This window comes from Erithacus rubecula (assembly GCF_903797595.1).
Source record: "Erithacus rubecula genome assembly, chromosome: 13".
Classification (NCBI taxonomy): Eukaryota; Metazoa; Chordata; class Aves; order Passeriformes; family Muscicapidae; genus Erithacus; species Erithacus rubecula.
Window position 1 is genome coordinate 4,809,657 of NC_136665.1, and position 24,474 is coordinate 4,834,130.

Sequence of the window (24,474 nt, forward strand, 5' to 3'; positions counted from 1 at the left end):
TTGAGGCCTCCTGCAGAAGCAGGCTGTGTATAATGCTCTGTTTCATACATAAACACTGCTAACAACCAGAAGAAATCTGAGAACTCATTTCTTCAAAGTTTTTTTTTTTTAAACAGAGTCTGACAGACTGAACTTTAAAAATATCCCTAAATTACTAATAGAAAAAAACCCCCACAATCCCACAAAACACCATCCCTCTGACTGTACTTTGTACTCATGGCTTTAGGAGGCCAGAAATCAGCTGTACTGAAATGGTATTTCTAAACCTATGCTCAACTGCACTTTAACTGACCTGTTTTTATTCTCTCCTTCCCTAGATTTTCTCTGCTGTGTTTAAGCAGGGCAGGTATTGCAGGCCTGAGAAGACTCACAAATTGAAGTAAAGAGTGTACAGGACGTGGTAAACTACTGGGGTGGATCAATGTAGTGTGAGATGTACAATGGGTGAAGGGCAAGAGCAGACCCTTTCCTTGGCTTGCTTTCCTTCCTTCCCTGGCTAGCCATGGTCCAGAAGGGAACCTGCACCACTGGAAACAGCAGCAGCAGCAGGAAGCAGCAGCTTGAATTTAATCCTGTTATTACTTACACTGACATGATGCTGACTGTCCACTTCAGGCACTTCTCTCAGTGCTGTTTCAGGTTGCCCCAGTCTGAGTCACCCTTCCCAAAGAGACATCTCAGCTATTCCCATGCCTCTCAAGAGACTGGATCCTACTCCAAACTCAGCTTGTCAAATTTTCTACAGGTCATTTCACCTCCTGTTTTTTGACTTCTCCATCTGCACAACCAGAGTAGTGACTCTGGCCTTTTCTGTAAAGTGTTGCAATTAAATGCCTCATGTGGAATGTAGGTATTTCTATTACTATCATAGCAATGTGTGGGTGCCAGATGTTCATTCAGGCCTGCCAGCATCTCCAATAGTTGCAGTGAAATTATTTTAAGGACCCTGATCTGAAGCACTGTCGTTGTTGTAATGCTTTGACTGTTTCTGGCAGCATCCACCAAGTGTCAAGGGCTGTAAATTCAGGTGTTGTAATATGTGCACTGATCCTGCAGGAACAATCACTCAGCAGGAATGGGAAACAAGGGGTGATCTGCTGTTAGAGCAGCAGGATCCTGGAACACAACTGCATTTGAAATGTGCACAGCAGTTATGTCCTGTTATACCTGCAAATCCATGTGCCAATATAAGCTAGGGTATGGGCTTATCATCCCATCTGGTCACATTCTATGTAAATGCATCTCAAGGCCAACTTAAAAAATGATAATTAAATTCTTTCTAGATCAAATGGGTGATTTGGCACATTAAGAAGTTGTATTTTTAATCTGGAGGTGTGAACTCTTCTGTCTTGGGTCCTGAGATGATCGAGTCACTTTAGCAGAGCAGACTAAAATGTTTCATTCAGTGAAGGTGAAACACTTCCACATGCTCAGCTGAATTCTGCATCTCTGGATGAGGTCTGAGTCAGGAAATGAGGGGTCTGTCACTGCATGGAGAGTCCAATACTCTGGGGAATGGAGATTCCTTTCACAAGGCAGAAGGAGTTCTCAATAAGCTGTTCAGCTGAGCTCAAGAGCAAAAAGCATCCTGCAAGGAGAGTTATGTCTGACACAGTTGTCAGCTGCTTTGTTTCTGGATGTGCAGAAACCTAGGCCTGTGGGAAAAAGAAACACCAGAGCTTTAAGTCTCACTAGGGACCATGTGGCTCTACCTCCATCCTATAAAAGCAGTAATTTTCCAGTGGCAATAACCCCACCAGAGCCAGTCACCCCATCAGAAATGCTCACCTGTGTCAGAATTTCTGACTCAAACACTTGCCAGGCTGTCTCAGGATATCAGAAGGCTGAGATACTACCAGGGAGCCCCTGTTTTGTCAAAGACTGGCTTCAGCTGTGAAGCTGCTCAATACATAAATACATATGTGTAGGGACATACTCTACAAAGAACACAAAACCTCCCAAAATGCAAAGGCAAAAAAAGACTTACTTGCCACAAAAGTCCTTGTGAATGGCACGGAGGGTGAGCAGCAAGTCTGGGTGTGCCTGTAGCCAGTGCTCCACCATATCTGGATGCCTGGGATCCACTTCCAGAAACACACTTCTGAAAGACACATTTGGGAGTAGAACTGGGGAGATGCACATTTAGGTTGCTAAATCAATAAAAACTAAGATCTTTCTTTCTCTATGACTCTGACCAGTGCAATAAATTAAAAGGTCAGTAAACACAATGCAATCCAACAACCCTAAACCAGATCATAGCTGTCCATGTAAGAGGCAGATCCCAGCTGCCTCCTTCAGGAGAGAGTGTTGATCTGGGGGGAATTCTCATGGTACTGTGTGTAAGCAGTTCAAGCCTTGTATTGAGATGTAATGAGCCCTTCTGAAGCCCACCCAGAGATACCACCAGCAGTGTGTTTCTGAAATCCCTGAAGATTTAAGGGCAGAAGGCAGTTTTTATGCTGCAAGAACACTGAGCACTGGTCTGACAGCCTGAAGTCCCTCTGTGTATAAGCAGCAAGAGACATGAAATACAAGTCAGAACACAACATTCTTCCACAATAAATGTCTCCATAAATCAGTTATGGAAACAACACCAGCATTCAGGCCTACACAGAACTGCTCAAATAACCTCAGTTAGGGCACCAGGACCAGGATACTGCAGGGCTATTTCCATCTCTGCCAGGCTTCATGACACTGGCTCAATTCCCCATGTCCCCTTCCATGACAAAAGCAGAACCACCCCAGCTCACAGGCATGGGGAGTGATGGAGCTGGTTATGGCCTGGGACTCAGCAAGAGACATGTTTAGCAGGCAAAGGACACAGGCCAAACCCCATCAAATCTCTCCTGAGAACTCTTAAAACATTCCACACTGAATACTCCTTACAAATTCACCCAGCTAACTACAAGCTGGGTGTGGATCTCATTTCTGACCTTAAAAAACTTCCACTCCTCAATGGGAGCTCCACCTTATTAAACAAGCAAAAAGAGAAGGAAAATAAATAATCTTAACAAGCAAGCCCATAAACCAGTTTCTAATGCTGGGAAATTCTGAGGAGCATCTTCTGCTCTTGTGGTCATACAAAGCATGAGAAATGAATTCTGCATGCACTGTGCCTCTCAATATTCCCATTCTTCTTCTCAAAACAGCAGAATTTCAATGACCTCTCTTATGGTGGCCAAATGTTAGGAATATTCAACAGGGTGTGTGAATGCCCTGGTACATGAACATCACACTCAGATTTTAGGGTATCAGCACACTGATCTTCAAAATGGATCCCACATGACAGAGAATAAGAACTATCAGTCTTGAATATTAATAATGGAGAAATTTAACATTTAAGAAATTATCCCTGACTAATCTTTCTCCTGTGATATTCAATATTGTATACTGCTACAAGAAAAAATTTTCCCCTAATGGAAGGATGGGAGGGAAGTGGAGATCTACATCCACCCTCAAAGAGTTCTCCATTGCTTCTGCTTCCATCAGTTACTCACCTTAGAAAGCTCCCCTGCTTTCTGCACTCTGTCTTGGCTACTGTCTTCCATGTTCTTTTTGTTGCTGCTTTGACCTTCAAAGGCTTTCACTTCACTTAATGACCAGGAAACACCACTAACAGCCAAGGAAGGGGGTCATACCACTTTATTAACCAATTTCAAGCTAATTTTGCTTACACACTTGACATTTTAAAAACTGCTGTTATTAACTGAGGCAATGAGGGGACAATATGGCAACTATTTTCCCTCTGTTTTGTTTTCATACAGGGAAATACAGAATTTAAAGAAGTGGATGGGTAAAAGACATGAAATTCAAAACTGTGTAGTGCTTACCCAGAAACCTTCAGAAGAGAAGGAGCCAAAGCCAGAATTGTTTTGATGACTCTCATGCCATCATCTCCCCCATCTAGGGCATCAAGGTCCTCATAGCTGGAGTGTGGGAAGAAAAAGACATTTGACAGCAATTCCTGTAGCCCTTGAGAATGCATCACCCCACCAAGAAAGGGGCACCTGACCTGCAGTGCTCCCTTAGCAGGTGACAGCACTTACCCCTTTTTATGGGAAATACAGGGAGGGAAAAAGCAGCTATCACTGGACTGAGAAACCTCACATTTAGCACAAGCAGAAAACATCCCTTCAAGTATTTTTGAAAGTTAGGAGCCAAATGTAGCTAGGGTCTCACAGGTCAAACATATAAGTCTGTTCTCTCTAAGCTGGCCAGAGAGCAAGGGTGTTTTACAGCACGGGCTTCACTGATCCATGCCAAACAGCAGCTCAGGCTGTGGGTAACCCAGCAGGTCCAGCTGGGATGCAGAAAGTTCAACTGTCAGAACTTGCTCTGGTGAACATCTTGTACAGAGGTGGGGGCAGGACTTTCTCCTCACATGAATGACAATCAGTTTTGGATTGGGAACTTGCTAACTTCAAACTCAGTGCTTTTTCCATTTTAATAAAACTTTAAAACACTTCCATGTTGCTTCATACCTGTAAGCAGTATCAAAGCAAGCCTGTATTATTATATCCCAAATAAACACACCCATATTTTGCATGTGTATATTACATTTGCATGTTTTGTGTGCAATTGTGGGCAGTACAAGGAACTGGATAGAAAACCTTGCTTCAAGGAACAGGTGAGGAAAAATCTCTTTGTCTGATTACCAGAGGATTTCTGCATCCAAGGAAGCCATGTCTTCATGGAAAATATATGGGGGGTTACTGACTATGACATCTATGGGGCCCCAGAGCAGCAGCTGTTTGGCAGAACCTAGAAATAAAAAGAATCACAAGCAGCTCTCAACCACAGCATCTTCCCTATAAGCTCACTGTCAAGACCCTGCCCAGGAAATTGTTTCCAGGTACATGTAAACGTGTTTGGCTCTGCTTTGAGATAATAAAATTTTTTCCCATTTCTTTCTGCAATAGTGTATCTTGATCCCTGTCCCAGGAGTGCAAGAGTGATACAAAGGAAAGCACAAACTATCATTTTTTTTTTTTTAATCAAGAAACCCCTCTGCTTAACAAAACACATTAAAAAGCACAGGAGCTTGATGCCCTGGAGCTCTGTGTCCACCTGGATTTAAAGCAACAATCAGAACTCAGAGAGCCCACAAAGGCCTAAGTGGGAGCTCAAACTGGCTGTTCAGATGAACATCCTTCCTCTCACAGAGCTGCAGCAGCCAGGGCTTCTCAGCAAAAACAACAATGGCTGCTCTTCTGAGAGCATGAGCAGCTCCCTACACCCCCGCTGCTGTCTAACACAGGCCAGCCCTAAATCACCCCTGCTGGAACCACCTGAGTGTGGCACTGTACTCAGGCAGCCTCTTGGCACGGGACTTTCAGCTCTGAGAGGTAGCAGAGTGTCAGAAAGATGTGCTAATGAACCACAGTGCTGCAGCTCCTGGCTCCACAGCTGCTAACAAAAGGCCAAGCACTATTGACCTAACTGGATAGGCCCCACCAAATCTTAGTTTTAACTGGTTTCAGCTGGCTCTGGGAAAGAAAAGCATCCTTTCCTGGTTCAAATAACCTAATTTCAGGTGAATAAGGGGGGGTATTTAATCTAAGCTAAACATATGGGCTCCCTCTGACATCAATGGAGAGACAGGCATGTACATGTTTATCTAATGCCTCCAAGCCAGCATGGAATGAATTACATTCTTTATGTATTTGCCTCTCCCCAGCAACAGTAAAGAGCACCTGGATTCCCAGCTCAGACACAACCTTGGGACATCTAAACTCAGGAACAATTCACTTTCTGATATAATCAGAGACTTCTGTCAGCTGATCATCTGCCCTGGAAATCTCTGGAGGGAAAAGCTATACTGGCTCACTTACTGATCTTTTTCTCTATTAACTTCAACACTTTTCTACTGCCTGCATCCCAGAGTGGTCTCTTGGCTGTCCCTCATGCCTCCCTCCACCCATCAAAGAATAAAAGGGAAAAAGAAAAGGGGGATTATAACAGTGAAAAGAGTTACAGTGTGAAACATCTTGGTGGATGATGTGAATCCTTTCTTGGAGTTGCAGCCTGTAAAATTCCAAATGCAACAAGAGAAAGATTAGGAGGTGTATTTGTGTTCATGAACAGTACATTTTACAAATAGATCATTAAATATTGCACCTCTTATCTGATACACATATATTCACAACTGCCAAGACCTTCCCAGCATGTTCTCTCTTCCCACCACAGTGGCCTTACACACCCAAGTTTTGCTTCCTTTGTTGTGGTCCTGCCCTATCAGGATACACAGGCATCAGGAAAGGGAGGGATTGATCCAGTAAGACTCATCTAAGCATCTAGGGAACACAGCTGGTAAAAGGGAGCTCTGGAAGGCAGGCAGGATCTAAGCTGGGGTCAGTCAAGCAGTAACACAGCTTATCCTGCTGGCTTCTCTCCCAAGAGCTACAGGGCACCATGCCAGGGACAAGATCACAGAGACGCAATGAAAATATCCATGGAGAAATATGAAGCTCTCTGACATGGTATTTATACTCCCTCCTCCACTCTTGAGCCAACAAGCAATGTTAATAAGCAAGACAATTTTCCCCAGAGACCAGAATTATAGTCTATCAAGGAGACAAAGATCTGGCCAGCTTTTATTATATCTATGAAAAATTGCAACAGAATTTGGTTTGACACTGACACATTTGGAGGAAACCTCTGCTCCCCATTCCCTGTAACTGGGCTAGGAGGCAAAGGGTAACAGTGAGGTGACCAGTTTGGGAAGGGCTTGTTCCTACTCAGCTCTTCAGACTCACACACAAGATGGGGCTTGCAAGAAGTGAAGAAAAGCAGCCCAGTGCAGTCAGCACCAGAATTAGTCCCCCCAGTGCTGGCAGGAGCTTGGGAAAAGAGGGGTATGTGGGCCTGTGGACAGAAATCCCAGTTAATGAGTACTTGAGATTCACAGCTGTACTGTGACACCATGAGAAATAGCAACAGGACTTCTTTCTGAGATGGCTCTAATTAATGCCCAGGGCCCAGCAGTTACTGAGGATGTAAATGCAATCTGGAGCTCATTTGACAAAGCCTACAGAGACTCAGCTGGGATTCCAGCTCTGGGGCTCCCTGTGGTAGTGACCATCCAGAACAACCTGACAGAAGAACCAACTGAGGAAGTGGAGGACAACCTGACAGATATCTCTGTGACTTCAGCACAAGGTGTTGAGCCAGCAGCTCTGAACATCCATCCTGCCACAGCACAGGTGTCTGAACTGCACAGGATCCAGCAGCACCATTCCCACCAAACCAAGAGTGCAGGGAGGATGCTGAGGGACACCATGCAGCACATCAGAGGAAAAGTGCTACCTGACTGTGCAAGCATTTCTGCAGGAGCAAGGACAGAAACAAGCCCAACAATAATGATCAAGGGAGCCAGAGAGAGAAAGGCTCAGGATACACTTGTCCTTACCCTCCTAACTGATATAAACATTCCTACTCCAGTCCTGAGCTTTCTGAATTCACAGACAGGGGAAAGAGTAGTTACCAAAAACACTTTGAAAACCCTTGACAAACAGCATGTGAGTACCACTGCTTTATTTAGGCTGTTGTCTTTGCAAAGCACATTCACAAGCCAAAGAAATACACTTTGGTAAACATAAGCTGCTTTTTTCCTGAACTGTTGCACACTTAACAACTAAGCATTTTCTGGTTTCCAGTGCTGATAAACATGAGCCACATGTACAAGTATTCTTGTACATGACCAAGACATTCTTGGTCTTTCTCAAACAACAATTTTAAAAAAATGACTAATACATGGTCTTGTACCTATGTGCATTCTCCCTGGTGAGATCCACGGCAGCCTCCTCTTTATCCATGGCTATGACTCTGCTCTGGAACAGAAAAAAACAACAAACCCCACCAAGCAGGTGTTATACCATCAAGATTCCTGAGCAGACATGCTCTGCCAAACATGCAAGATCAAAACTGACAAGAGACTGCTCACTCTTGGCTCCTGAAAGGAACAGCTCCTGAGGAATGCAGGCAGGGCATAGCTGGGATCACGAGTGGTGTGTGCAAGGCACTAAGGTGACTGAAGGCTCTCTGCAGCACAGCCAGCAGCCCACCAGAACAGACAACAGCAGAGCCACAGTGACTCACCTCACCTGAGCCCTCCCTGCTCCTGGCAGGGTGAGACAACACTGGCTAGTCTGGGCTTAGCACAGACTGCAGGAAGGTCATGTTGTTGGATTTATCCTCCCTAGAACAGACAGGATCTCTCCTGACACTAACACAACCACTTGGACACAGATCCTGGCATTTTCCATCTGTTATGCAGACACCTTTTACCCAGTTACTCCACTGCAGTCCTTACACTGGATTCACTGCCTGTATTGACTGCATGTACTTGACTGTGTGTCAAGTATTTGAGAGCTCTCCAGCATAATGGTAAGAGACAGGGCTCCACAAAGAGAGATTTGCTTGACCTTCAATTCCACCATGGGAAAACCACAGGCAGAGGCCTAACTTGGTTTTGCCTTGCTCAATGTTTTTTTAAGCACAGATGTTGATAAGGATTGACACAGAGGACACATGCCTGATAAAACTGCTTTGCATTTGGAGATGATGGTGTGATTTGCTATTACTTCTAAGGGGATTAGTTTAATGGTCCCAGGCCAGCATCCACACACATGAAGCTCACCCTTAAGGTGAAGGACACAGCTGAGGCCATAAATGAAAAGTTGCTATGGTTTTCTCAGTACCTTAGTGCCAAATTCTGCCTCAAACACTAAGGAGATTATCCAGAGTGTAATTCCACTTAGCTGTCAGTGTGGCTACCACTAATTCAAATCAGTCAAGGCTCCTTATTTCCCTGGGCACAGCAGTTTGGGCTGGGAAAGAACTGCTATGAGTTACAGAGACAGACTGACACAGCTCTTTAAGTTAACAAGCAAGGAAAAAAAGCATAAAGCTCTTCTCCTAGCTCAGGAAATCAGAGCAATTATACTCCGAAGTCATGAAGCTCAAGTCCTTCTCAGGACTGGGAGGAGGAACACCCCTTCCATTAGAGGCATCAACCTCTAATTCTTACACAGCAGGGGCTGTGTAATTCTACATGAGGAGGGGCTGGCCACAGCAATTCTCAGTCCTGAGAAGGAACTGGCTGGTCTGCAGTTCTGAGGAGAGTAGAATACTTTTCCCTTGACCACATGCAATGAGATGTTGGATTCATTTCTCATTTTCTTGACCAAGAGTATCTCCATAAACATGTTACACACCACAAGAATCAGGGGCAAGAAGGACTTTGGTCACCCAGATCTCAGTCCCCTTCCTGCTCTTTTGACTCTGTTCAGAAGCTGTGGGCTGTTCCTAGGGAACAAAAGACTACAAAAATATGGTTTGGCAGTTGAGACAGTGAGATTTGCTTGCATTATTGATCCCAAGTACAGACAATGCTATGGTAATCCCTTTCCTGTATTATTTAGCCTTCAGTTTCTGAGAGACAACACTTCTGATTCACAGCAAGGTGGTTTTTAGAGATGACTGCCCCATAAATTCTAACAGAGTGAGTGCCCCTGCCTCAGTCTCTCCTGTCCTCAGCACAGGTTAGTATCTTAAACCAACACCCACCAGTGCTACAAGGTAAGGTGATTATTAGTGAGATGGAGCAGCTCAAGAATGAACATATTCACTTCTTTCATTCTCTACTATTCCTGCAGACATATGGGGAGAGGGAGCAATTCCCAAATATCCCTCCCCTACCTGCTAGGAACTTACAGAGCCCATCAGTGACCTGAGCTGCCAAAGTTCCATCAGAGAAGTTTGTGACACCTCAATGAAGATGAGCAGAGTGGGACTGTCCTCTAACAGAGGCATCTATTGCACCAGGAGTACTGAAGGGAACTCACCTGTGGCAGTTTACAGAGCAGACTCAGAGCAATTGCTCCAGAGCCACAGCCAATTTCCAGGATGACAGGATGAGGAACAGGAACTGGGAAACAGAGGGCTGAATTCTCACATTTCTGCAATTCTTCCTCCACAACTAAAGAGACAAGATCCTAAGAAAACAAACAAACAAAATTACTAAGGGAGTTGTTTTGACTCACACCTTTGTGATCTGAGGATTGAAGTTTAAATTTCCTAACTCTGTATCCAGTGAAATGTATTTTTGTTGCTAATTTTAAAAACACAGATGGTAGTAATGGAACTGACATGCCAGAAGTCACTCCAGCTCCATCTGCCCCACAGGGTGCTTTGATTAGTAACCAAATCCTCAGGATACAATCTCCCACAGATCCTCTGAAATTTTCTAGCACTGTTGAGAAAAACAATAACCAGACAGCTGGAGCACATTATCTTCTGCAACACCATTTACACCAAAATGTTGGCTTTTAGAATTTGTAAACTTCAAAACTCAAGATTTCTACACAGTCTTAGTATGGTAGATGACTAGGAGGCAGTTGCACAGCTCCTAATAGCATCTAAACCAATAATCCAACCTGCAGATGAAAAGTCAAGGCAATGAATTACTAAATGATCTAAATGAGCAGCTCCCTGCATGGATTGCAGACTGTGGACTCCTACTACATATTATTGCTATAAAGTCACATGGAAAATATTTTCATCCATGCTCCTGGATCTGTATGCAGTTCTGCCATTTCTGCCTCCTCCCTCATGTCATTCTTTTTTAAATCCCTTTGCCATGCTATACAAAATCCAACACAGCAGGAGAGGTCTGAAAGATTTCTAAGGTTTGTAAAAATGAGATATAAGAGAAAGTACACATGTGCCTCCCTCTGACTGCAGCATGAACTTCCTTTGTTATTCACTGGAGAAAACTGTAAGATGGAAACCTTATGAACACCTTGAGTGCATCAGCAGCTCAGCAGGTGCTCTCAGCTCCCCCCCATCTTTGTGCTTTCAGGGCACCACAGCACACACCTCCTGCCCTAGGTGTTCCCAGCATGGATAGGATTCTCCACTTCAGAGGGCTGCTCTTGGATCTCTCCTGCAAATCCAGCAAGTTTAACAAAATTTACAAAAAATAACTTGCATAAGCTGGAATATTTAAAAGGAACAAGTCCTGGCAGGCAGATCAGCTTCTCTTTTACTTCACAATGGCTTTTGTCAGGAACCTTTACTGGACAGGTTTGTGCCTTTCCTTGGATCTCTCACCCTAACTGGGGTGCAGCATAAGAGATGCCCTGTGCAAAGCTGCACTGTTACTGAAGAGATTCATAGCTGCTGGTCATCCTTCATGACAGGCCACCCCACATGTGCAGTAAGTGGGAAGGGAGATGCAGACAGGTGTAAAAATGAAGTGTTCAGGTAGGTGAGCTTTGATGAACCATCCCTGGAGCAGCAAGTTTGGGGACTGATATCTAAATATACTCAGCCAGTGATGAGGAGCCACATCACAAATGCCCTGCCCTGGCCACTGTGGCATTGCCCTCATATGGGAGTTTTGCCAACAGCCTCCAAAATCAGATTCCTTTCCTAGACAATTATGGATGAAAACAGTCCCACAGGCTCCCAAGCTGGAGGAAACTATTACAGGATTCAGACAGCAAAAGGGAAAAAAACCCCACCTGATCTACCCACTTCTGTGAGAAGTGGCTTTGGCCATGGCCATTCAAACAGCTCCAGAGGAATCAGCCTGAAAACACTCAGGCTCTGCAGACAGCCAGAGAATGCAGCCACAGCTGCTTTGGCCAAGCAGGTGAGGTGCTGAGGATTCCAAGACCACAGAAAAGGCACACAAAAAATTCTGCTTGGCTATTAAATCACTTCTTTACATACCAGCCATTTCTGGACACTTACAAACATTTCCTGGAAATCTCCACAGTAACTCAGAACCATCTGTTCCCAGAGTAGCACAAGTTACTGATTACAAATGTCCAAATGTGACAGCCATACACTAGAACTATTCTAACCATTTATTAACTTCTTTAAGGTTTATCATTAGTAATTTTAAGCTTGATGGGTTTTAATGGAGTGCCTACTTTACACATTCCACCATGAAAGCATTTTAGTGTGCTTGCCAAAGCTCCTATTTAAACATGACGGATTTCAGGTTTTACCACATAAAATATAAATAAAATGGGATGTTGATATTACTTAGGCTTTGTATCCTGCTTTCTGACTGCCTAACCTCATTGACTGAGTTATTTCTTTATAATTCTTACTGAGGCTGGTTTTCTCATAGTACACATTTACTATAATAGTAAAAAACTAAAAGACTAAAAAATAATGGGACAACCTAAAGGAATAGCATAATTTTCCAGACATTAATACCTCACTACAATAAAAGCTGAATAACTATTTTCAACCTGATTGACAAGCAATGAAGATGATGTATTCTAACTGGCAAACAATCAGGAAAATCCAGCAACCATGATACAGAGTATGTCCAGTCATCCCACTCCCAGTGCCACTAGGTTTCAGGAATGATTAAATTATCCAAAATTGTTTTGAAACTGTATTACTGAGATTCTGTTCAATATTTTTCATCTTCTAGAATATGACCCAGCCAAAACCTGTGCTTCTCCAATAACATCATCACCTCCAAAATATCATCACTGGAAATTGATAAATTACAGTACTTTGCAGAACACAGCAGAGCCCCTTTCAAATCTCATCTTGGGAGATGAAGTATTTCTGGCTGAGTATTACAGCATTCATACAAAGACTGCAAAATACCCTGCAAGTCAGATATTCCCAGACTTTGTACATGAATCCAACTGGAGCCATAGCTGGGGAAAAGCAACAGAGGCCAGTGATGCTAAAAAGAGGTGCCTGGGACTGGCACAGAGAAACTGAGACTGGGACAACAGCAACTGGCCAAAAGCTGGGGTCTTCACTGGGTAGGATACCCCATGTCTTCTCAGACTGAACAGATTCAGAGCACAAATTCATGCTAATATAATGCTAACATTACCAAAAGCCATTTTAACCATCAGTTTGATCGCCAGCTTTGGAGCCTGAGATATGAAATTGCAAAAATTCCACTGGGAAGTAAAAGAAAACACTTTGTGACCCAATTCCATATTTGCCCACAGCATGCAAATCACTGGGTAGAATGAACACTCAGTTGTGGAGTTATTAACATTCAAATTATTGCTTACAGTATGAATCATTATTGTCAGTTACAACGCGATGTGCAACAAAAAAATTCTGCTAACCAGTGCTACAGGTAACAGTGCTACTTTCATCCTGGAGCCTGGTGTACACACTGGGTATCAGTGTGATAATTGTGTCAGAATGGGGAAATGGAACATCTGAAAGAATTTTTCTTCTCTAGTCTGAACAAGATGCTCCTTCCTGAAGCAAAAGTAAATTTTGGAAAGAGTGAAAGGACTGAATGGAAAACAGAACCAGAAAGAATCTAAAATTCTCTGCCCACTTTTGCTAGCAATGGCAGCAAGGTGGAAGGGAAGGAAGGTCCCCTACATGGTTTGGGCAGCCCCATGATGGACCTGTTGGCAACTGCATGCAAGGACAGACTGCACATTTCATTCCACAGATAGGTGAGCAGAGATGTTCAAACAGCTAGGAGGTAGAAACAGAAGTCACGTGGAAAAGTGGGGTCAGTAGCCTCTGCTTTTCCTTGAAGCAAACCTTATGTAGAAGTTTTACCTCAACATGAGGAAAAACTTCTTTACATTGATGGTGACAGACCACTGGAACAGCTATCCAGGGAGGGCATGAAGTCTCCCCCTTGGAGATACTCCAACCCCACCTGGACACATTCCTGTGTCACCTGCTCCAGGTTACCTGCCTTGGCATGGGGGCTGGACTGGATGATCTGCAGAGGTCCCTTCCAACCCCAACTGTTCTGTCATCCGATGATGACCTTGCACTTACATGTACAGGGGACACAAATATTTGCTTCTCATGCTACCTAGCTTCCAGCACTCAAGAGGCTCTCAAGCTTTTGTCTCATAGCCAAACCACTCACAGGCTGTTCTCACCTTATGATTCCAGGAAATCTTGCTTCACTGCCAGACTCACCCTAAGTTCACACTGTCGTTTTTTTGGGTTCCCGCTCCCCCACCCCCATCTTCTCTTTGAGCACAACAAATGCAAAACTCTGAACATCTCCAGCTTCCCCTGAGCCTCTGCCTCACCCTCCCACCCACAAGTGTGGTTGCCCAAGGCCCCCCAGCACCCTCTCTGTTCTCACAGGCTGTTGGTGTCACCTCTGCCCTGTGGCCAGGGCTCTGGTTCACTGCATTTCTGTGAAGTGCAGCTGCACACAGCAGTGTGAGGCCAGGGGCTGCCAGCACCCAAACCACAGAGGCTGCACAGCTGCAGCCCAGGCAGAACCAGCACAGCTCAGCTGGGTTCCCTGAGTCGAGAAGAGGCAGCAGAGATTCCTGGGCTCAAGGGTGTCTGCAGAGCTGAGCACAGGGACACACAGGGACAGAGCTGAGGGCATCCTCTGCTGCAGCCCAGCATCTGGGAATGACCCATCAAAAAGGACAAACTGAATAAAACAAAAGAAAGTGAGGAATGGGAAAGGCAAGGGTGGAAGTCTCCAACTCCTACTGCACTCCCTACAAGCACCCTTTTTCCACATCCCAGGGGAAAGTGGGAACACAAGGTTCCAGGGATAAGAACCAGAGTGGCAGGAGACTTTAAATTCCCAGGTCAGTGAACTGGATAAGGAAAGCATAAAACCCCAGGAAAACCCTGGTAACCTTCTCTCTGTTCTCATACACTTCTTGGGAATGTTTCACATATTTGTGTGCCTTCCAGAAACTTCTGTTCTCAGAATCCAGGACTTTCCTTAGAACTTGATCTGGTATTAACCCAATCACCTCTCCCTCCTGTTTGCCCACTTGTTTGCCAATCAGCACATGACAAACACCAGGAAGCCAAGCTGGAAACCCAACTTCATGGCAATGGCCCTAGAATATACCTGCCACATATCTCACTTCTAAAACCAAGCTACCAAACCAGCCCACTGCTTCACAGGCAGGCAGGGGCTTTGTCCTGGGCTCTTCTGCCTGGCACCATAGTAGGAAAGAGAAAAATCACAGAATATTCTGAGCTGGAAGGGACCCACATGGATCACTGAGTCCAGCTCTTAAGGAAATGGCTCATGTGGGGATGAAACACATGGAAGTCCTACTGTAAATGTATGGAATCAAGCACCTGAGTAACTCCAGAGGAGCCACTGATCCTGAAAGAAAAGGTGGCTTTAGGCATTAGCAATGACAGACAAGAATGTCAAAGGACAGCTAGCACTGAGGAAGGGGCTGGGCTTTGGTCACACAGCAGCAGCTCCTGATGTCAGGGCACATGCACGTGCTGCCTCATCTGTTGGAGCAGAGACACTGACAGCACCAGAAATGACTTTACCAACAGGCAGCAACCCACATGTGCTCATGCCCAAGAGAAATTACCACAGCTGTCATGTCTAAATTTAGCCATGCCTGAGGGGCAAGAGTGGATCCAAGTTGCTGTACACTGGCCATATCTCAGGTGTCCAGCACAGAGCTCTAGTCAGGCACATCTCTCCAGAAGAAAGGTATTTTCTTTCTCTGCAGATACAGGTATTAACCACTGCCAGACACAGCATCTGGACAGATGCACCAGTCTAGCTTGCTAATCCCTAGCTCCAGTTACTTGTTGTTTGAAAAGAGTTTGGAGGAGGAAATGGATTCCCTTCCCCCCTGCCATGTGGGAATCTCCTTGAGTCCCATCTGTCACAACCATTTTAGAGCTTTGCTTCAATTCTAGTTCTACATCCTGATTTCATTGCTGATGAGCTACAGGACTCAGCAGAAATGCATGGAAACAAAGGCTCTTTCAATCACAACAGGGAGATTAAACCCCTCCAAAAATACAGGCATTAACAACAGAGAAATCTGGGAGAACATATTAGAAAAGTCCATATAAATTAACCTGGGGAACAGGTTTGTGCATGACTTAAAAGAAGAGCTGCTGCTTTCCCTGTCTTCACCACAAACTTTAGCTTTAATTTTCCATTTTTTAGTCTGTCTTGAAAATCAACTTGGAAGCAATTCTCTGCACTAGCAGAGTCTTGTTTTCTTGCATAGGAAGCCAGCAGAAACTACCACCACAGTACATCTTGGCCAGTCAGCCAGGAACAACCCTGTTTCTTCCATCATCTCCTTTTGAACAAGTATAAATCTGTCAGGGGAAAATATTCTGTCCTGATTTTGAAGTGGCCAGCAATAGACTCTTGCTACACTGTTTCAGCATTTAATTACACTCTCTGCTGAGATGTGCACCTTTTCTTCTGCATTTATAGTGCTTATTATACACTTGTCTGTGAAACCAGAGTGACTTGAGTTTTCAAATTTCTGCTGTTCTATGCCAGATAATTTACCCCTAAGCTTGTCTTTGATGAGCTAGATAGTCTTCAACAACAAGGCAGACTTTTTCAACCTATTAATCCATGTATTGTTTTTCCTCCAAATCCTATTTTCCATTTCTACCTCAAGCAGTCAGTAACATAACTGGGCATAATAGTTCTGCAGCTATTCCAGTGCTGCAATACTCATTATTTAATGCTGCTACATGCACATGGCACTCCCCTGGCCCACATTGAAAGACCTCATCAGCCCACTGGGCAGCAAAAACTGGGTGCTCCTGGTCAGCCAATATCCCTAAGATACTGGAGATCCCAAATCTACCTCCAAGCCCTTGTGGCAGCACAAGTGCCTCAGCCACAAGGCACAGGCTGCTCTGTTTGTTTCTCTATATGATCCTATTAAACACTTGTGCCTAGCTCAAAGGGCAATTCCAATTCCTCTTCAGCAACAACCTTGTGATTTCCATTCCCCAGCCTCTGTGCCACAGCCCACCTTCAGAAAATATTGTTCTCCAACACTCTGATGAAGCATTGACTGTCATATGGGCAAAATCAGATCTGTGAGGACTCAACAGCAAGGCTCCATCTTTAGCACATCTGCTTACAGCTCTATTTTGACAGACAGTGGATAATTTTTGATTTATTAAATAATGCTCTACTGCATTTATGTTTAATATGACTTATACAAGTCTAGACATATTTTTCAAGAAAGGACCTTAAACCATGTCAAGACAGGGCACTATTACCCTTCCCATTTCCCAAACTGGGAAGCCCTTTACACAGAAAGGGGAAGCAGTCTTCCCTTGAAGAGGCAACTGCTCAGAGACAAAACTATGAAAAAAAAGCCAATCTCCTGACTCTTGATTAATGGCTGTATTCACTAGACAATGTGACCTTTAGACCTTTCCAAGAAGTATCCATCTGTGGTGAAGAAACTAAGGAAATGAAAGGACATTTCTGCATCAAAGGATTCCTTTCAGCACTGATTGGAACAGAAGAGGTCACTGCTTTGACATAAAACACTGGAGAGAGAAAGGGCCCACCCTGCAATCTGTTTATTTGCATACACAGATCAGGAAGGGAAAACTCTCCCTTCTATGTGTGCTGGATCTTCTTGAAAGGTTAATGATTATGTTTACATAGAAATTAAACTTTATGAAAGGTTTCTCTGAGCCAATATTTGACTCAAGTGCTTTCACAGAACACCTCACACAATAAATGCCATTCCACAGGCAGGTGCAAGTAAACAGCATTGACTTCAGGTTTCAAACATGTTATCATGGGAAAGAAACAACTTATTTTGGGAAACAAGCAAAAGAGCTTAAAAGTCACGAGTGAGAAAAGAATAGACAGAGATATAACTAAAAATTACAAATACTGTAGTGAATTGTTTAAGTGTTATACAGTAAAAACTAAAGGTTTTTTGTTATGCTTAAATGAGCAGGCAGCACCAGATGTAAATAATACACTTTTCCCACCTACAATACAAGATTTGCTGTCACAAGATGCCAGGGAGGTTAGACACAGACAGACTCCAAAGGGGATTAAACCAATCAGTGGGGGTCAGATCCATTTGCAATTATGAAGCAGGATGGCCTCAAATCCAGCTTTGGCTAAGAACAGCTCTTAACTGCTGACTGTCAAGAGAAGAAGGAACCCTTCACACCCACTTTTTCTCTTGTCATTTTGCTCCCTCATCTGCTATAGGAGCCCGGATCAATATCTGCGAGGCACAAAAGATGGCCATTTTTGTTTCCACTGAACAATTAATCCTTCTGACAAGGACCAGAAATCGTGGGATAAGGGGTAGGAAATCGAACAGACAGGAACTCGGCGAGCCTGGAGCGCCCTCTGCGGGTACCAGGCGGGTGTGCCAAGCCAAAACTCCCCAAAGAAGCCACGGTGAGGATCAGCCAGCCTGCAGCCACCCGGACAAAAAGGAATGACACATCCATGGCTGGCTGAATTCTCCTCTTCGTCCTGTTTCTCCCAAAGCAAGGCCTTCTAAAATTTTACAAGTTAAAAAAAAAAAAAAATACTTGCTTTGGGAAAAGATCTTTCTTCTCCATTAATAGTGAGGGAGCAGTGTTGAGACAGGAATGCCTTGACACCACAATAATCAACTAACAAAGATTGTGCACACCCCATACCTCTGGTCCAAACATTCCCCAGTGCAGAAGCCTGGCTCTGGTGCCCCAGGAGGGAAGCTGGGAGGATGGCCAGTTCCAAAGGCCCCCACAAATCTACTCAGCACCCACAGCAGCCAGCCAAAGCTTTCCTCCCAGCAGGCCAGAGCTTCAACAGGAGCTTCTCTTTCCCTCCTTTTGGCTGCTTGTCCCCTCCCCAGCTGGATTCCCATGGAACAGCAGAACAAAGCCACATGTGCTGCAAAAATATTCCTGGAGGGAGAGAACAGGAGAGGGCTCAGCTACCAGAGAGGACTAAATAGATGACATGGGGGCAGATTTCACACAGGACAGAATTAAGCAGACAAGGAAGCTTCTCTCTCTGCATGTGTCTCTGTCCCCAGGCCTTAAACAATGTTCATGGTTTGGGTCATCATGTGTTTAATTTCATGCCATTAACCAAAGCACTGGGAGCAAGAGTCATAACCTTTCTGTTGAACCAGAGAACAACATGTGTGTCATAAACATGGCTCCCCTTCTTCTCAGACTCCAACACACAGGAGCACCTGCAGAAGCTACTAAGAGAAAATTAGAAAATTTTGAAGCTGCCTGTGTATCTGTACTAATGAGTCCGTTTAAGGAGTCACATTTTCTCAACCAAAAACAAGACACGTGGCTTGTGTGTGCAGCCACAGATAAACCTGAACCTGGGATAACAATTAACTGCTTCCTAAAGAATAATTACTATTTACAGAAATTACCTGGTGAAAAGTTCCAGCACTACTGGTTTTAAGAACACTACAGACAAATTCTAAACAAAAGGAAAACAAAAGATGCAATGAATTTTGACATTTTTGAAAGCAGGTATTTCCACTGCAGTTTCCAAGTCCAGCAAAGGCTGCAAAATTTACTCTGATGAAACGAAACGTAGGCAGAGTCTAACCCAAACACATCACACAAAGAGATTACCAAGCTTTTCTTCCAGCAGAAGGAAAGGATCTGGACATCACTCTGTGCACAGGTTACACACAGGACACAGCTCCTGAAAGCAGCACCAGGCTACAGCCATGTCCTGCCAGGTGCTGCTGAATAGCTGGATTTTTTCCTCATGGCTCTCCTGTCACAGGAACCTCCCCAGCACATCACAAGCAAAGTCTCCATTGCCCACAGAGCTCCATCCCTGAATCATTACCATAAACTGCTGTAATAAAAGTGCTTGTTCCCTCATAGTAAGTTAAATAACACAACAAAAAAAATTCTGCCAGAGACAAGGTTTGGGTTAAGCTGTTTACACTCCATTTTTGCACCAGGGTATGTTATGTGGTTTCAAACACAACACTGCACTCCAGTTTGGGCCAGAGGAGATGCTTTTACCAAAATTAGGCATGTGGGCTCTATTAACAACATTCTCAAACATTGGCCAGCCCAGCTTCCACTCCACACAATAGGTCTTTGTTTTGAGCCTGGCACTGCATGGGGACAACCAGAGCACAGCTCCAGAGGAAGCCTCACCAGCAGATATTTTGACTTGCAGAACATACAAGTTCTCCCTAATTCCAATGCTCCTACTGCATCCATGAACTAATTGGGAATTGAAGGTTGGAAATACTCTCTTGAATCATCCACAGCAGAAATACTGTTGACAATAACAAAGCCAACCATTGCAGGCTCCAACTGGCAAAATTACTTCTTGGAGCTCCATCTCCAAACTCAATCACCACAGAGTGATCAAAACCAGACCAGGCAGAGAGCTCCCAACTTCTCTGGATACAAGTGGCAGCACTATGATTTAGGGCTCAGCAGATTCTCCATGAGGTGCTGCTGATGGTTTTAAATAGTCTTACTCTCTCTGACTTGAAAGGATGTCTGTGTTGTAGCTGTGCTGATTCCCACTAAATGCTCTGGAACTCCCTCATGGATTTCAGTAGCACCCTTTCCCTCAAAGGACACGACAGAAGCACAGGTTGTCCTTGTCCTTAAACTTTTAACTTTTGCACATTACAACAGGCAAACAATTAAAGAAATGACTACTAGACTAAACAGGTTTAAGCTTCTGGGACTAATAAAAAGGCAAGGTAAAAAAACCCACTTCATCTCCCAAAGTTAACACAGGCTCCAAAAGAAAATGAATTCTCAGAAGGTAAAAAACCCCAAACCAATCCAAAATAAAAATAAACAAAAAACTCACCTTGCAATCCTAAGCCCTCCTTAGGACTAGTAAACTAAAAGTTTCCTTGCTATGTTGTGGAAGTGAAAGCTAGGCTGGCAACCTCTGGACAATGTTTAGATTCCTATATGCACTAAGCCCATGGGATATAGCAGCAGATGTTTTGAACTTCTCAGGAGTCCTTACTGTAACAGAACTCAGGAAAGCAAAGCCACATCCTTCCACCAATGGCAATTGATTTCTGTGTAATTAAGGGATGCATCAGCTTGCAATATCCCTCCCTCTGAGGCAGGAGGCAAAGGTTACCAGCATCAGTTACAGATCACAAGCTTTGAATCTCCCCTGTTCTAAAAAGTGATCTCATTTCCTCATCACTGCAGCCTCACAACACACAGGATGCCTTCACAACAATACCCTGACTGTATCATGTCACGTAACTCACAGATCCAAGCCCGCCCCAGCACATTCCCCACCTTCATACCTCTGTTTCAGGCCGTGGAATAAATACTGGGGGTCTCATCTTCAGGGTCAGGTCCCAGAAGTCCCACTCTCCAAGCACGTACTGCACTGGCATCCTGCAGCAGGCAAAGGGAGCGTGAGCGCTTTGGGACCGCTCTGGGTGACCAGGGGAGCTCTTGTGCCACACTTAGCTCATTGCTAGCCACAGCCCCTGCCCAGGGCCAGCAACTGCATCAGCTGTGTGCATGTGGGAGCAGGGGGAGCTCCCCTCACACAGCCCAGGTTGTTATCAAGCACTGGAATTGGGAATTACAGGTGAGTCAGCCTCACCTCCACACCAGGGAAAGTGATGGAACAAAGAGTCCTTGAGGCTGTGTCCAAACATGCCATGTGCAGGAAGGTGATTGGGACTGGTCAGCACAAATTTACAATGGGGAAATCATTCCTGAATGAGCTGATAGTCACACATGACACAATGACAAGCTTCTGCACCAAATCACATCTTGACTTTCCCCAGGGCTCTACCACTGTCTCCCATAACATACTCACATACAAGCTGATGCAGTACAGACTGGATAAATGAGGTGGGCTGGAAACTGACTGAACTGGTAGGCTTGGAACACCTATTTCAGCAGCACAAGGCTCAGCTGAAGGCTGATTCCTAGTGGAGTACCCAGGGATCAATATCCCATAACACCTTAATGGTCTGGGTGAAGGGACAGAGCACCTTTGGCATGCCTGTGGTGACAGAGAATTGATTGGGAGGAGCAGTTAACAGACCAGATCGGTGTGCGACTTTTCAGAGAGACCTCTGGAGAAATGGGCTGATAGGAATCTCATAAAATTCAGCAAGGAGTAATATGAAATCATATAAACTGGGAAGGAATAATCCCATGCACTAGTGCAGGCTGGGGCCTGACCAACTGGACAGTGGCCTTGCAGGTGGACAAGTTGTGCCTCTCCCTTGAACCACCACGAGAGATGAGAGACCACAATCAATCACAATCACTTGACATCTGAGCTGCCTTCCCCCTGCTGCCATTCTCCTGGCTGCTTTTAGGCTGAAGGAAAGCCCTCCAAAGGAACAGGTACAAGAAGATGCTCCTACCTTTGCAGCCGCCTGTGGCTCAGCCGCTGGATTTGCTCCTGCTGCAGTGCTGTAAGTGGAGTGTGGAGGGTTTTGGAATCCAAGCTCTGAAACTGAAGACAAAGTCACTTTAAAACCTGTTCACCTGTGCCACTGGAGGGTTCTCTGCCACTCTGCCAAGGGCATCCTCCAGGGTGACACAGGATGCAGACAAACACAATTGCCTGGGACTGCTGGAAACCAGCTGGAAGGCAATCAGAAGAACCTATCTGCATGTTTAGAAACAAACCTTTACAACTGTTCTTCTGAAAGGTTCACAATAATAATTGAGGTTCACAATAATAATTTAAATTAACAATCACTTAATCAGGCAAGTCAGGGTGAATGTTTATATTATACTTCAGTGTCTGCAAAAGAGAGCTTTTAAGAGACCTCTGAGTGTTCTACTGGCAATAATAAATTACCCCTCATCCTCTCTGCCATCTAAAGGAGGATAAGTTGTTCTACTCCCTCTTAATGAGATAAAGAGATTCAATCAAAATGAAGAATTGAGAAGCACACACAGACCTTATTCTTTCCCTATTACTTAACTGTTTTTGCTCCCAGGACAAATGACACAATGTATTGACTGGATTCTCGTGCTTCAGGGATTCCATTTGTCTCAAACACCTTCTGCCAATAGTTGACCATATCAGTGGCAGTCATGAGCCCAGGTCCTGCACTGCAATTCTGCCTCAGAAATAACTGCTTTAGACTGAGGACAGCACCTTTACTCAGAGTCCCTTGCCCTGGCACACACTGAGGTGGGAGGCTCAACAACTTCCTGAGCAGTGGATGGGTGAGGCATCTCATTGTGGCGAAGTTTCTGGCTTCCACAGTGTTCCTTGTTGACACCTACTGATCTGTCAGTGCTGAGATTCACCTGGTGCTACCACAAGGCACTGGCTAAGCACCAGCTGACCAGTCAGTGAGTTCGCCACAGGGCAGCACTTGCAGCTCTTCTAGGCTAGAAAACAAGGCAAGAGAAGAGTGTGAATTCCTTGGGCTACTAAATAACAGGTTCCCCTGTGACAGAATGCAGACTGCTTGCCCTAATCCAAGCCCACAAATACAAAACCAATAACTCACACTGTACCAGTAACAAAGGACTACCCCCAAAAAAGACTCACATGACAGCCAACCAGCTAAGCCACCTCAACCCACTTCTTCCCAGAGCAGCCCATCTCCAGAGGTCAGAGGCCAGTCCATACCCATGGCAGGGCAGAAATGAGCTGCCCACACACAGGCACAGCTCTCCTGCTCATCCTTGGTCCCAGAAAGCCACTGACACACCAACTTTGAGCTCCAGCCCTTGGCTCTTCAACCCACAGGTGAGTAACCTTGTTTCCCTGTAGGAAGACCATCAGTCTCTCCAAGATTATTTCTTTTATTCCTCTCTCTGGTCATAAACCATAAGTCAGAGGTTGGCAGGGATGCTTAGAGAAGACCTGGACTTCATGGATCAAGAGTCTTGCACACTGTCACCATGCCCAAAAGGCAAACAAGGGGGCACAGAGCCAGAGCTGAACTGCTAATAGAGGAAGGAGAAAACCTCACAATGTACTAGAGGGAAGACAAACACTTGAAAGATGGAAAGGCCAGAAAGGCCTAGAGGGAAGTCAGTCTCTTAAAGAAGAGGCAGAGCCAGACAGAGAGGGAATGAAAACAACAAGATGACTGCAGGAGACAAAGGAAATGAAACCTTACAAAACAGCTGCTGCATATCACACTTGGAACTGTGTGAGACAAACACAACAACAACAACGTTTTCCTGCTGTGATCCATGAGAAATGAGGGCCCCTCTCCTTTCTGACTCACAGTCCTTGGAGCAACTATGGGTTTTCCCTGAGCACCCATTGGCTTTCCTCTATTGATGGCTGCTTTTCAACACTGTCTCAGAGAGGCCACAACCTCCTCTACTCAAATTTCTCAAAAAAAAAAAAAAAAATCACCAAACAAACAACTAAATACCTCTACTGAGCAGTTGGCAGCTGCCCCCTAGGAATGCTGCTGCAGGGAGAAACTGGGAGACAAACTTGGCAGATGCTGGCACACAGCCCTGCTCCTGCTGCACAAGAAAACCCTGCAACATTCAGGCCTTCACTGCCCTCTGTAAAATCAAACACAGCCCAGGGAAGCAGCAAAGACCTCCAGATTTTCTTACCTGCTAGCTCCTGGCAAAGGGATGGATGCTCTATGAGCCCAAGGAACCCCTTTTTACCATCTGCATTAATCTCAGCAGAGACAAACAGCCCCCATGAAAACTTGCTTTTATGTAAAGTCTGTCAGCTACTGTACTTATTTGGGAAGCTTCCCA

At 44.8% G+C, this 24,474-nt stretch overlaps 1 protein-coding gene across 3 annotated transcripts; it reads right to left on the minus strand.

The window, feature by feature from the left end:
- Positions 1–1,273: 1,273 nt before the first annotated feature.
- On the minus strand, positions 1,274–23,452 carry HEMK1 (HemK methyltransferase 1, mitochondrial release factors N(5)-glutamine). Of its 3 annotated transcripts, none has more exons than XM_079317321.1 (11): positions 23,017–23,452; positions 22,710–22,983; positions 22,140–22,231; positions 21,054–21,147; positions 9,846–9,995; positions 7,765–7,829; positions 5,975–6,024; positions 4,656–4,761; positions 3,831–3,926; positions 1,988–2,098; positions 1,274–1,655 (listed from the first exon to the last, which is right to left on the minus strand). In XM_079317321.1, exons 2-11 carry the CDS (start codon positions 22,968–22,970, stop codon positions 1,619–1,621), a joined length of 1,062 nt encoding a protein of 353 aa, XP_079173447.1. In that variant the 5' UTR covers positions 22,971–22,983; positions 23,017–23,452; the 3' UTR covers positions 1,274–1,618. The 3 variants fall into 3 exon arrangements, with proteins under 3 accessions (XP_079173447.1, XP_079173446.1, XP_079173448.1); XM_079317320.1 differs by having other exon boundaries at positions 1,988–2,101; positions 23,017–23,447; XM_079317322.1 differs by lacking the exons at positions 22,140–22,231; positions 22,710–22,983; positions 23,017–23,452 and adding an exon at positions 21,581–21,709 and having other exon boundaries at positions 1,988–2,101.
- Positions 23,453–24,474: the final 1,022 nt, after the last annotated feature.